The sequence below is a fragment of the Gambusia affinis genome, linkage group LG02, assembly GCF_019740435.1.
Source record: "Gambusia affinis linkage group LG02, SWU_Gaff_1.0, whole genome shotgun sequence".
In the NCBI taxonomy this organism is placed as follows: Eukaryota; Metazoa; Chordata; class Actinopteri; order Cyprinodontiformes; family Poeciliidae; genus Gambusia; species Gambusia affinis.
Window position 1 is genome coordinate 28,560,238 of NC_057869.1, and position 14,828 is coordinate 28,575,065.

Sequence of the window (14,828 nt, forward strand, 5' to 3'; positions counted from 1 at the left end):
TGCTTTGCTGCGTTGTTTTGTCAGCAACAGTAAAATAATTTTGGTGTTGTTCCTGCGCTCTGAGCAGCGCAGCACCATAACGATGCTGCACCTTTTTTAAAGACCAGAAGATTAACTTAGTAAAAAACGGCTGAAACAGAAAAAGGAAATTATGTTCAAAGTACAGGGCAAAACCTACAGAAGTCTGTGTGTCAATGTTGGTCGAAAAATATTAACGGCGTTAAAAATATGTGAATTAAAACAAGTTTAACAAGTTCATTTTCACAACCCAAATTTTTTTTCCTGATTAGGACAAATAGTACAATAACTGTCCATATCTACTCCGGTATTTGTTGTTGGTTGACTCAGTGGTAATGTCAGCTGTGCCCTTGACCTTCACCTATTTTGTCTTTTATTTTTTTGCACTGATTGCAGAATTATACTAAACGCTACCTGTATCCTGTAAACCTGTATCCCTGATTCATTGACCATCATCAGAATGCTGCTTGTGTTTCCCCCCATTAAACGTCCAGATAACACAACAGCCACTTTATCCTCTTCACACCATCACACTGAGGAAGCGATCAAACTCGGGGATAGTAACAAATGCATATAATGATGTATGTATTCTAGGTGTGTTGCTGTTTTTGAAGTGGCAAATTAAATCTTCACTTTTCCATCAACAGATCTGCCCAAAATGACGATATTAAAAAGAAAATGAAATCTTGGAGAGCATTAAAGAATGATGTGTTTCCTGTGTTTTTCTTTGCTCCCTGCCGTTTCATATTAAGAAGCTTTACTGCTTTCAGATCAAGCCGGATGCTTTGTAAAGCAAGAAACCAATCTAATTCCTTCTCTCTGCGTGTCTCTGCAGCTCTTTGACGGAATCGAATGCGAGTTTCCCATGTTTTTCATCTACATGATGATTGACGGTAAGCCTCAGTCTCTTCGCCACCGCTGCTATGATGCCTCAATGGGACGAGAGAGAAAAATCTGCTTGTAGTGTTTTTGAAAGAAAATTACATTTTGGTTTATTTTGTAGAGATATATAAAAAAAAAAACACACAATTGATTCTTAACCTGACCTTCTTAAAGTTTAACCTTCAAAAGAGGTAATAAAGATGTTTTCTGGTTGTTTTTTTTTTCAAAACAGAGTAAAACAGTCTTACACATTCTGTATCCATGAGCCTTAACCCCTGGTTAAGGCTCTAACCAGGGGTGTCCAAAGTCTGTGGGCGTGATTGGTTGTTAGTTAGTTAACACTGGGAGAAGGTAGAAAGGCAATTTTTCTTTTCTTTTTTCACAAATTGTCCGTCTCAGACTGTTGCATCATAGTGATAATTTCAACAAATGTGTAAAAAAAACAACAACCAAAACAATGAATAAATGTTGAAAGTGTGTGCATTTGAAATCGTGCAGGAATTACAAACCCATTTTCTAGAAAAACTAGACCGATTTGTTTCTTTCATAATAATCCCTGTTTAGTTTAGTTTAGCATACGAATATAGAAACAAACAAAAAAACAATCAAAGTAGATTTTTTTTTTTATTAAAACCCCTCAACTGTCTTGTGACCCGTCAGATAACAGATAACCCGTCAGTGTTTTCAAGGTGACAGTTAAAGGGTTAAAAATCAAGTGTTTGCAGCCCATGTGGCAAATTGTGTGGACACCGCTGCTCTACAAAGCTGTTATAGTTCAAGTACAGAGGTTTGCTTCTTTACGGTCTAGTCAAATCCATCGTAGTCCATGTCTGGAGCAACGGTTTGACTCAGAAACTCAACAGATTCACATATCTGCACAAAACCATTCAACATCTCAGTATAAGTTAAAACTTCCTGTCTTGTACTAACTCTAAAAAAATAAAAATAAAAAAAAAATCCACATTATGGAACCTGGGTGTCAATACAATGACACTGACACAATGGGAGTGTGTATAAACGTATTGTTCATGTTGTGAGGACTAATTCAGTCACAAACAGTAGCACAAACACTCTGCTCTGGGATCACCGTCTGTCTCATAGCTACAGCCCAGAGCGCCATAACCTCACCATCCAGTCCGAAATGTGTCCCTGTCTCTTTAAGGTGTGTTCAGAGGAAATAAGGCACAGGTGAAGGAGTACCAGGACCTCCTGGAGCCCATCATCTTCCAGACGTTCGAGGGTGAGTTTTCACCTAAACGCACATACACATCCAGCAACGGTTGATTTCTGCCTGTCTCTTTTGTGTGTCATGTTAAATCTTGTCATTTTTAACATGAGAATAAAACGTTACATAAATCTACGTCTTTTCACCTCGACTGCAGCCATTATATTGAGGGGAGACGGTTACATAATAGGAAAGTCAGCAGCTTGGCGTTTCCTCTGGTCCATTCAGAATATACTGGGAATAATTAGTTTAGTATCTTTGTCCTTGTTATGACTGAATTAGCACCAACTCTTAAAGTTAATTGTCTGAGCTTCGGAGGTGAATCGAAAAGGTTTTTCTTTTGTTTCACCATTCATGTTAATGACAGAGCAAAAAAACCAAAACAAATGGGATTGTTGCTGTCAGATGAATTCATTGACTTTAATTGATTTGCTAACGCATAAACATGTCGCTCTCTGCTGTGAGTGTGGCTACCTATGTAGCATAAAACAGTAAAAATATATTGCATCAAAGATGACAAACACAAACAGAGTTTCTGCTGTAAGTTAGCGTAGCGATGCGTGTGTTTGTTCAGTCACAGTTTCTGACCTAACAGACATGAAAACTGTTTCACACTGGTGAATATTTTGAGAATCAGGTCAGAACTGACTTGCAGCAGGGGATTCTCAGCTGGCATCGCACTCTGAAGATAATCTGGAGTGGCATGGGGGGGGGATCACACAGGAGGCAGGACATCAGGTCAAATCTGCACCCTTACATTTTAATGTTCTTCCTTGTTTGTTGTTGTTCAGAGCAGATTTAGGAAGGCAGCTCTTTTTTTTTTCTTTTTGTGGGCTCTAGTTTCCCTTATATGACAGTAGGCTGACAGGAAAGAGGGAAGGAAAGGGGGGAAGACATGCGGCAAATGTCGTCGGGTCCGGGAATCGAACCCGCGACGGCCGCATCGAGGACTGAAGGCCTCCAAACGTGGGTCGCGCCATCCCCTACGCCACCGCAGCACGCCCCAGCAGCTCATGTTTCATATGGGGATCGTCTGTGTTTCCTTTATTTTCCTAAAATTGTTGCAGAATATATTTTTGTTCATCTTCAGCTCCTTTAACTATTTTTTTTTTGTATATTAGTAAAAGGAGGAAGCTTAATAAACTGTTTGCACATTTTTATAAATAAAAGGTTTAAAAGTATGCTTTGCGTTTACTTCCAGCCTCCCTGATTCAGTACTTGGTGGAAGCATATTTCCCAGCTCTAACAGCTGAGGGTGTTTCAGAGTGGGACTGACAGTGGGCTCAGTCTCATTCCTGCCAATAAACACATTCAGCTTGAGCCATAAATTCTGAATTGGATTTAGATGTGAACCTATTCCAACACTTTAATATGCTTTAACCATCCGGCTGTACTGCTGGCTGTAGTTTGAATTAGTGTTTTCCATTTGTGAACCATAAGCAGTCCTCTGTGAGATGTTTAAAGCGAATCTTGACGAATCCCTGCTTTAAACCTGAACTCAACATTCTCCCTGACTCGTGTGTTGTGTTCCTTGTGCTTTGTAATTCTGTGATTTTCCTCTAAACTATGAAATCTTTATAGAAAATCAGGAGATAAACTCAGATTAAATAGGCAGCTTTTGATGGATTTTATCTAGAGGGGACCAGAGTAAAAGGGGCTGAATGCAACTGCAGCTAACACACACTATTAATGTAGTGTGTGTTAGTAAAACAAACTAGTAAAACCATGTATCGTATCCTTCTGTTTACACTTTGTGTTGGTCAAGTGAAAGAAGAAAACATGGAAATTTGTTGTCAAGAGAGGGTGTGAATACTTTAGCAAAACAGTGTCGGCCATGTTTGATTGAAACCTTTTTTTTAACCAGTGCACAAACAGCATGCTGTAAAATCTGAAGAATGTTTTTTGTCCACTTTAAATATCATTTAGTCAAAGTGGTCTGGAAAAGGTTGTTGCTTTATTCTCTGTGCTGCTTTGATTTAGACGCGTTTTTCTCAGAGACACGGATCCAGACAGGATGTGGTCTATGTAAACACTGCTTCATTGTTTTTGTTTTGTTTTGTTTTTTTGACAGGCCACGCTGTGATCCCCAAGTACTACTATGTACCGGCCGACTTTGTGGAGGCGGAGCAGAACAAACATGGAAGCCAGAAGCGTTTCCCTAGCAACTCTGGCCGTGATGGCAAGATGTTCCTCTGGGGTCAGGCCATGTACAACATTGCTAAGCTGCTGGGTGCGTTTCTTAAATTGTTAACATAACAACAGTTTGTCATGTGGTTATGATTTTAAGATCACCTGAATCTATCGTTACACTCCAGGTGAATGCTAAGAACAGCTATCGATCAGCAGTGTTTTTTTCCTGTCTGTAAATCTTTCAGTGACATTCATAATCTTTTGTTTCTGCTCATGTGTGTTTCTTAACTTTCCAGTGGATGAGCTGATCAGCCCTACAGACATCGACCCCATCCACCGATACGTCCCACGGCAAGACCAGCGCAACGTCAGCATGAGATACTCCAATCAGGTTAGCTTCCACGCAACTGTGACGTCCAACAATACAGAAATCTGAGATTTGTTTTTGTTATAAGTCAATAGGAATTAACCTAATATCTTACTTATTATTACCTCTGAGCTCCTCTATTTTTTTTCATTACTTACGTGTTTATCCTTGGAGAAATACGGGGAAATTACTAATGATCAATCTCAAATAATCACTCTAGTTCTGCTTCATGAGTGAGTCTCCCCACACAATCGTAAACACTGAAGCTGTTCCATTAAAATTATATTTTTATTAACGTCCATTAAGCCAAAGCATGCAACCGTGAACGTGGAAGGATAACTCGACAATGAAAATAAGACACTGGATCAGAGACTAATCAAACTAGGAGGAAGCTGGACTGCACCGCAGGGGATTCTGGGTAAACACAACCAAAACAGACACACAAGTCTAAGCACTAGTGGGAGAAATGCCAAAGACAAAAGAGAAATCCTACAACCGCTAAAATCTGACGCCACTACGTTTATGTTTACCTTTCGTGAAGAAGGAAGTCGCCCTTAGTGTCTCGTTTGGACGTTTTTCTTCTTGGTTACAGCGCCACCACAGGCGGGGAGGTTGTGGTGGCTTTTCAGAGGGTTTGGTTCATTTGACAGTGCAGTGTGAAAGCCAACCGCAGCAGCTGGAAATGTAGCAAATATTGCAACTTTGGTTCCCAATCAAACCGACTCTACAGGAAGACAGCAACTTAGCTTAAAATGACAGATTAAAAAAAGCTCTACAAGATCCCGAGTGGCTTTATCATCCAACTCTTGTTCTCTGTGCTCTCATCATGTTCTTCCCTTTCTCCGCTCTGGGTCTAAGCTCTACTTGTGCTCTTGTGTCTCCTTAAATTATGTTCTCTGCTGTTCTGGAAGGTTCTTCAGCCCACCTGGAAAATCCAGTTTGACACCAAAAGATAAACAGGATATGTTTGAAGCCTCCGCAGTGTGGTCAGCATCCTGTGAGGCAGACTTTATTCTTCCCAGTTTTGGTAGCAAGGCTGTAATAAAAAGAAGCTCAGGTGCTCTTTGTAATCTTTGTATTTAAAAGGGAGCATTTAAGGGCTTAAAAGGTTTGAATTAAGCTAATCTGTAAAAATGAACCTCGTTGGTTTAAGGCGTAAGTGTGTGTCCTCTCCTGGAAGGAAATTCAGCTGGAAGAATAGGATTACACACCGGCCTAAAAAACTAAATATTTATGCTGGACCGACTGTTGGAGACTCTGTGGACTTACATTAGCAAATAACGTTTCACATTTTTTATCATTGGCCCCATGTGGGTCCATTTTTTTAGAGAAATGTTTGAGGTCCTGGAAACTGTCTTCAAAAGAAAAATATAATGTAAGTTTATGATAATATATGGTACATTGGGAGGATATGAACTATAAAATAAGGATAAATGCCTCCTTAGAGTGCTACTGATGGCAGCAAAAAAGGCCATAACCTGAAGATTGTCTAAAATAGAAACAGTGGACTGATTTCATATAGTAGTTTCATCATGGAAAGAACTTTGAGACTGAAGTCACAAGGAAATTGGTCAAAGCGGCTAAATTATGTTGAAAATATTGATTTTATATAATTATGTCATTTTAATTTAATAAATCTACAACTATTTTTTACTTATTTTTTCCCATTTCTCCAATTAATGTTGCAGCTTGCTTCCTTGTTAGGTTTATATATAATGCATAAAAACAAACCAAAATAATCAATCAAATATAAATGACCAAATATAAACGTTGCAAATTGTTCTATGAAAATGGAGTTTCCTTTTAAAGAAGCTGATGTTTAATGTCCATGTTTCTGTTGAAGAACTTTTTTTAATTATTATTTTAACTTTCAGTCTCGTTGTTTCTGCTCTCTGATTCCTTTTTCCTCCCCAAAGTCTCGATTTCTGGCTCATATCAAACTCCCTGTTTTTTTAAAAGATCTCCCTCCTGGTTTCTCACGTGCAATGAAGTCTTAATTGTGTTTCCCTAAATCAAGAGCAAACCAGCAGATATTATACATATATATGTTTTTTTTTTTTACCTTGCCTTAGGCCAACCTGGCAGATGAGGATTAAACCCAGCCTATTTATTTCTCCAAATGGCAATCACGATGAGGTTTAATCCATATCGACTGTGGCTGGCAGCTCTGAGGATCACACTGATGAAAGCTGGAGATACATGTTCACCTGCTTCATGAAACCATTTTTCCACCTCCATATTCCACCTGTTCCTGTTGCCTGGCTGATAAGACAAAGCTGGAACAAGGCACACGGAGAGGATAAGGCTTTAGAAGGTATGACAATTGGCAGAATAATTCCAAATATCAGCAGAGGGAACAAAGGAAATGTTTTTATCCAGCCGGCCTCTGCGTTTGAGTTCCTTACCGTCTCCTGTCTCATTGTAGATAACAATGTTTCACTTTGCGACGGTGTCAGGTGGATCTCTTTTTTTCCCCGCTCGTAAGAAACCGAGCGCAGCGTCAAGCGTTTGAAATGTGATGGAGTCGGACGTTTACATCCACTCACCCTAGTTAAGAATGAAATGTTTCTTCTGAAATGTTCCCTCCCCTCCAGGGCGTCTTTTTGTGGGCTCTAGTGTCCCTTATATGACAGTAGGCTGACAGGGAGAGGGGGGAAGACATGCAGCAAATGTCGCCGGGTCTGGGAATCGAACCCGCGACCGCCGCGTCGAGGACTCAAGCCCTCAAACGTGGGTCGCTCTATCCCCTACGCCAGTGGTCCCCAACCACCGGGCCGCGGACCGGTACCGGTCCGTGGACCAATTGGTACCGGGCCGCAAGAAATAATAAAATATGTCCGTTCTATGTATTGAGTCTGGAGGAGCTTTTATTTTGAAAATCGTACACGGATGCCGAGGTTGAGTCTTGCGCCAGCTCTCCGTTCGACGATCCTCACAACGCGCATGCCCGTTCGACGATCCTCACAACGCATGCACGGAAATTCTTTGGCCGGTCCGCTGTAATAAAAAGGTTGGGGACCACTGCCCTACGCCACCACAGCACGCCCTAGACCTTTTAATAAATGCGATTTTAAGCGTTTTCTTTGTCAGATTAGAATGATTCCACTGCTGAGACACAATCTTATCAAGTATTTCTGTTCTGCTTTCTATTGCAAATGTTCTACTGCACTTGAAATAAGACAAGACTAACTCATAAGTAGGGGTTGAACGACTACATATTTTTTAAGGTCGACTACATCATGATAATAGTCGAGTCGATGTCGACTAGTCGCGGTGACGTCATAGTGACGTAAGCGCAAAAACCCTTCACAACTACTTGGAGACTTTATTAGCTATTTTCACGGCAAATATTACACACACACACACACACACACACTCCCCTTCTCCTGCTTTTACTAAGTCTATTATGGAGAATTAAAGAGCAATAAACAGATCATTCTTCGTGAGCAGCGGGAAAAGTTTGTTGCACAAAGTCGGGTCTGACTTTTTTTTTTCTAAACACCGGCTGATGCTGATGATCTCTGGATAGTTACTATAGGAGTCAAATTATCACACTGACTACATGGTGCTTTTGGAACGTCACAAGCCAAACTTGTTATGAACGGATCCCGTGTGGTTACAGCTGCATTCAACGACACCACCTGCTTCTCCTCCGCCCGATGCGCGACAGGAAGCTCTGCTGACTCAGCAGCTTGAGCGATTTAAGATATTTTCTAGTCAACGTCCAACATGATAAAATCGAGTCGATGTCGAGTTGACTAGTCGTTGTGACGTCATAGCAAGCATAGACGCAAACTTTGGAGTAACGTACAGGCTTTATTACCCGTTTTCACGGAAAAATACGGCATTTACACAGAACAGCAACAAGTGAAACAACAAAACATCGGGATAGTTTATGATAAATAATAAGTTGTTGGGAAACCAACATTCAAAAGGAAACGCACATCTTTTAGATGGCATTACCACAGATCTTTATTTAATCAGCAACATAACATCATAATGTATTAGTTAGATCGTCGTGACAAAGACACTCGCGAGCCGCTAAGTGACATCCTTAGCGGGAAGGGGGCGAGTTTTAGACGGCTCGTGTTTTGTAGTTGACTGCAGCTGCAACTCCATCTCCTTTTAAAAACACTGTAAAATCCATCTACATATCATTTAAACTAATGTATTAACTTATTTTTCTTGTGTCTTGTGACGTATAGCCTACTGTGCTGTCAGATCAGCACAGGCTGTCACCACCGGCAATCACATGACTGCGACTAGTCGACATGAAATGTAAAAACTCGCGAGATGTCCTAGAGTCGACTAGTCGGCTAGTTGACTAATTGGTTCAACCCCTACTCATAAGTAACTCTATAGGAAATTAGAGATACTTGTTTTAAGTCAATAATTCCTCAATGTTGATGAAAGAGAATAAGTTCTACTGGCAGATTATTTCCCTTAGAACATGGCGAAACGATGGAAATGGGTTTGTCGATTGATTTGGATCGTTTGACGCAGTGTGGTGTGAAGGCGAGCCGCAGCAGCTGAAAATGGAGCAAATGTTGCAATTTTGTCCCCAAATCAATCAGAGTCTACCAGACTGTCAGGGGTTCAAGTGGCTTCTGCCAGTTTTGCTCGTCAGAGTTTCCATAAACCTTCTGGTGGCTACAAGAAGCGTTTCAGCCCAGTATCGGTGGAGGTGTTCACTATTCGAGTCTGTATGCATAATTATGATCCTCTGAAGACTAGAGACTAACACAATAACTTCCAAACTTGCACATCCACTTCCTTTTTATGAGTTTATTGACGCTGTTTGTCGCGTACTCAGTCCACCCTGAAAGAATAACAGCATAGATAAATCATTTCAAGCCCAAAATCCATACCATGCTTATGTAGTGATGAAACTTCTGCCCAGCACTGCAAATAATCAGGTTGTTCCAGTGCTGGCAGAGCAGGGAACATCAGCTTTTAAAATCCTGATCCTTATATATAACAATGATCTACATAGATCTGATTTTATATCTTAGAAATCAATAGAAAGTCAGCGTGGGCTCCTTTGTCTAAACCAGCTTCCCCTGGGAGCCAAACTGGCTCCTGTCAGGTCGGAAGCACATTTTCTCAAGATTATCAAAAGTTTTATCACAGCCGGTTTATGTTGGTTGTGCTTTGAGTCGCAGCGGTGCAGCTTGCTGTGAGCCAGGCCTCTGATGGTAGCAGTCACCACCCAGCATGCGACTACATCAACAAAGACCCCCACCCTGAGCCGGACGGGTTTTTAAACCAAAATCCTTCCATGGAAATGGGGAAGAAAATTTAAGTAAACTTTCTCTCTGGGAAATGTGTGAAATGCTTTGGTTTATTTGGCTGTGGCGTGTTCTTTCTGTCAGCATTTGGAATGAGAGTTGGACTCTGTGGCCGTTATTGATGAACTCACTGATCAGATTTGTGGAGCTCAAACTGGGGCAGTGGCACTTCTGGTGTCAGCTTCCGGCTTTTCTGACAGATAACACAGCATCTGTGGCCGAGTGAATGTGAACAAGTTTATTCTGAACAAATCAATAAAAAGAAATAAGAACACAAATACATGTGTGACTGATGCCACGACTTTTGTGGCATCTGTCACCGAAACCGTGGCGTCTCACAAAACCGCGGCATCCATCACTAAAAGTGTGTTACCTGTCACAAAGGCCTGGGTATCTCTCACCTAAACTGTGTCACATGCCACAAAAGCCGGAAGCTGCCTTTACTAAGCTTTGGCATTTTCCGGAAGTGCCACTGACTTTGCCGTCATTTGAATTTGCTGTCTCTGCTGCTGTTTGGATTCTGTCAAAGAACTGATTTCATCCACTGTTGTGTTGGGTAATCATCAGCGCTGTTTGCGTACTCACATCCAAATGTTCTGTTTTAGGTTCATGCTCAGCCTCAAAAACGCTGATCAGAAAAACTTCTTAGCGCTGACAGTTGGCCAGGGAATAATTGAGATGGATTTTCTCAATCGTGCATTTCTAAACACAGAGCTGCTGATGGATGGAAACAAGGCAGCTGTGCTGATGTTATGTGCTGCGTTGAATATGGGCTGAATATTATAGGCACTACAAATATGCCAATAGTGATCAGATGTTTACAGGTATATTGGCTATTGGATTCTGTTCCATCCATATTTATTTAAGTGATGCAACAGTTCACATATTTATACCAAAAGTACCTGATGCCCAAATGTTGGTTTAGTGCACTGATTCCTCAAGTGATTCGAGAGCCTTGATTATTAAAATTCCTGGAGGAAAATGCCAGTGGGCAAGAGACTTTTTATCCAACAAAAGCTTTTTTTATGAGGGTTTGAAAGAATTTTAACTCAAATTATATGGTGTTTCTGCTGTTCATGACGTCCTCCATCTGACAGGAGGCACTTCTCCTGTTGCACCTCGAGTTTTCTCACATCTCCATGCCATTGGAACGTTTTGTTAACATCCCTCCAGGCCTCGCTGAGAAACCCAGGTGCATCTTATCACCTTTCCAACCACTCATTGTACACCTGATAGAAAATAAACCCTTTGCCTCACAGAAACCCGTTGCAGGTGATTTGCTCCTCTACATTTAGAGTTTTATAGAAAATCTTAGAATTGATCTGTTTGCAGATTTCGTCGTATAAAAGGAGAGCAAGGAGGCAGGGTTTTTTTCTTCTTCCATCTTTGAAAACATGAATGCCTCAAATGAACCGTTTTCCTCCTCACACCTGTGGCCTTGCCCTCAGTCTGAACAAATTAGGTGTGATTGTTTATTGATGCTGCGGCTGAGCGGAGCGTCTTCTGGGGTCAGCTGGGCACGTTGTGGACGTCTCCTTTCCACCTTCACGACGCAGCACTTTTCCTCCAGCTCTTTTTTTCTCTCTTGGCCTTTTAGTCCATATTTCTCTTTTATGTCAATTTTTCTTTTTTCTTTTTTTGCTTTTGAATCTCAGCCCTTGCACCTTTTCTGCACTTAGCTTTCATGTTATGTTGGCAAGGAGACCCGAGATGGGTTGGAATGAAAACGCAAAAGTGAGAAAAGAAGTAAAAGGATGAAGTAAAAGGTGTTTTTGCCACTTTTTCTGATGATCATTTTGTGTTTTAAGTTGGGGTGGAGGTAAATGTTGTGTGCTCAAACGTCTGGTTGGCTCTTCATCACTGACGTCCAGCGTTTTTGTCTCCAGGCAGGAAGCAAGCCCACAGCCACGCTGGGCTTTCACATGCTGTTAGAAACTGATTTTAACACTTATTGTTCTCTCTGTCCACATATATGGAAGGACTCATGTGTCAGAGTAAATGAACATACAATGCTATTAAAAAGTATTTGCCACCTTAGAGATTTCTGTTTTTGTATCACTTAAATGTTCCTATTCAACAAACAAAAATAACCCAACTGGATGGCAATTTTAAGATGAGGATTACAAAAGCAACTAGTTGAATTCAGTTTGTCTTGTATGATGACATAAACCCAGCAGAGGTCGACTCTGAATGGAGGATCATTTTAATTCAGCCACACCGGAGAGCTTCTGTTATAAGTTGGCGTGGGGGGAACTAACACAAAAAAAAAGTGTACTTGGACTTTTATCAACCAATCTATTTGCAAAATTGCCATTTTTGATGACACTGTCAAAATGATGCAATCTAAACCATCATTGGTCTTCCTACAGAAGAATGGAGTTTAATTATTTTTTTCGACTAAAAAAAAAAATCCTTCCATTTAAGATGGAAAACCAGTTTTTAGAATCTCAGTTCAATATTTTCACCTTGTTTTGTAAAGTACACATCATGAGTGCATTAATGCTGATGGAATCTAAATAGTTCACATTCCAGACATTTCTGTGTTCTGCGATGCAGTAAGGAAACCGACCTGTGTGTAATTAGCTTAATTTTCTCTTATTGCTAAATATGTGCTGTAATATCAGTTGTTATGCTCTTATCATCAGTAATGGAGAATATTGGAGCATTTAAAACAGAAGGTGAATGTTTTCAAGTCTGTTTTTAACATCACAGTTTAAGAAAATGACTCTGACGCTCAATCCACTTTAAAAGTTCACACATAGATCCATATTTTTTCATGTTGCAAACATGAATTGCTTCAAAAATTCTGACTTTGTTCAGCTTCTATCGTGGAGGCCTCGGCGCATTGAAGTGCAGCAGTTCAAACGTTTTGCATTTGACAGGGAGGAAGTCGTAATTCTGTTGGTGTGTGAGGCTCTTATGCAACTTTAATGCTTTCCTGACGTACGAGAAACTTTTCCGCAGTTATGAACTGCGAGCTCTTATTGTAGTGGAAGGTTAAGTATAAAGCCAAACACTTTAAATATGCATGTTTTTCATGTGACAAATGCTGCAGTGCAGCAGGTTCTTCTGCGTTCAGGTAATTCAGTCCTGCTGAAAAGCTGAAAGTCACTCCTCATGTGCATGAATGTGACGTTACTTGTGTTACTTTTTTAATGTAAGTTTTAGCCATTAGAACCAAACTGTCTTTTTGCAGAAAAAAACAAAATTGCACAATATAGAAAGGCCTTTACAACTTGTACACTTAAAATAAATAACATTTCTTGACTTGGACTATTATGTTCTGCAGGTTATGTTTAAAATAAATAACAGTATATTGCCAATACATTTGCTAAAAAGTTTTATAAAAGGTGCAGTGTTATGTACAATGTACTTTTTAAAGTTTGCATCATGTTGTAATGTTACTCCCTCATCATAAACATGCGTGGTGTGTTGCTTTGATTCCCTCGTGAACGTTTGAGAAGCCTTTCAGTCTCCATGGCAACCATTCAGCTGTGCCACATGCCTGGGGGGCCCAAGTTCAAGTAAAATTTCTTCTAAGTCACTTTTTATACAGAATGACAACTGAAGTTAAAATGATTAAATTGATGGTGCTGTAAAGTGATGCTGTGTGCCTGGAAAACGTAATCCTAAGTGTTTAAAAGAGAGATAGTTTATCGTTTGAGAGGATTAGAGTGTTTAAAAGAAAATATTATCTAAGTTGGAGTTAAAGAAACGTAACGATTTACAAATCTGTAGAACAATCTGCCAAAGGAAACCAAAGAGAGTGGATGGAGTTTTACTTTTACAAAAATAACAAAATACGAGATGCTATCAAGCTATAATGAAGCATATTGTCTCAGGAGAGTGCTGTATCATCGCAAAGAGAATATATCTTTATATCTTAATGATGGTATTTTTATACTCATTGCCTGTTTTGTGTTTATAAATGTATCTATATGGGCATTTGATTGATGCTTAGCTGCCAGTGGTACAGCAAACGGACTTTTGAGGTGGAATTTATTATTTTTGTTCCAGCGACTCTTTTTCATTCAGAACTGTTTTGTTAATCACAACATGTGACGAACTCATTTTCAACTCAAAGTCCAAAAAATAAATAATCCATTACGGAGGCTTGCCAAATGAAAGTAGGAATGAAATTAAACTAATTGCCGACTAGTCGGCCAATCCGGAGAGTGATTGCTCGGTTGATGTGCGTAGCTTTTGGCTGGCGCTGCAGTTCCTGATGAGTCTGTGTTTAGCTCTAGCTCTACTTTGTGGAGAAAAGCGGCGCTCTGTGATCTGCAGCGGCAGTTCTGTGTGCAGAGAGAAACGAGGTCTGAGCGGGTGAGTCGGATGAAACGCACCCCGAGAAGCGGGGCATGACATCCTGCTGACAAACATGCAGTATGACTCAGCGGGCGAAGCGACCGGCGCATCAGAGAAGTCATGAATGGCAATGAAAAAGAATTAGTTGCTTATTTCTCTTATGTCACACTCTTGCTTTTAATGTGGCTCCCTTAATGTGCTCAGCGTTTCAGAAATGCTCACGGTGTCATTGTGGCTTTCTCAGTCTGTCTTTTTGCCCCCTTTGTCGTTCACTCCTTCTGTCTCTTTCAGTTTTCTTCAGTTTTGTTTTTTGGTAAAGGCTCTAAGCGTATCCCGCTCCACAAACATGCAGGAAAGGCATGTAGGAATTAAAATAATCCACCACTTAGCTGCAGAGTGGAGCACTTCAAATGAAAATTCTCTGATTTAGCCAAAGATCGCACGGCTCTGTGAAGAAAAAGGGTTGATGGATGAGGTAAAACATGGGTTTATAGAGGCCAGTGGATGTGTTCTCATGTCTATATTGTATATATCAGCAGACATCAGGAGCAAAGACGATACACGATGCAACATTAACAGGAACCAGAACAGAATCCAGCGTCTCCTCCAG

At 40.5% G+C, this 14,828-nt stretch overlaps 1 protein-coding gene across 5 annotated transcripts in view; it reads left to right on the forward strand.

The window, feature by feature from the left end:
- Positions 1-14,828, forward strand: part of phkb (phosphorylase kinase, beta) — a 107,867-nt gene that overhangs the window by 52,050 nt on the left and 40,989 nt on the right. For all 5 annotated transcript variants that reach the window (XM_044102698.1, XM_044102705.1, XM_044102688.1 and 2 more), the window contains 4 exons: positions 854-911; positions 2,063-2,140; positions 4,197-4,355; positions 4,552-4,646. In XM_044102698.1, the coding sequence (XP_043958633.1) occupies positions 854-911; positions 2,063-2,140; positions 4,197-4,355; positions 4,552-4,646 (390 nt within the window). The remainder of the gene's footprint in view (positions 1-853; positions 912-2,062; positions 2,141-4,196; positions 4,356-4,551; positions 4,647-14,828) is intronic.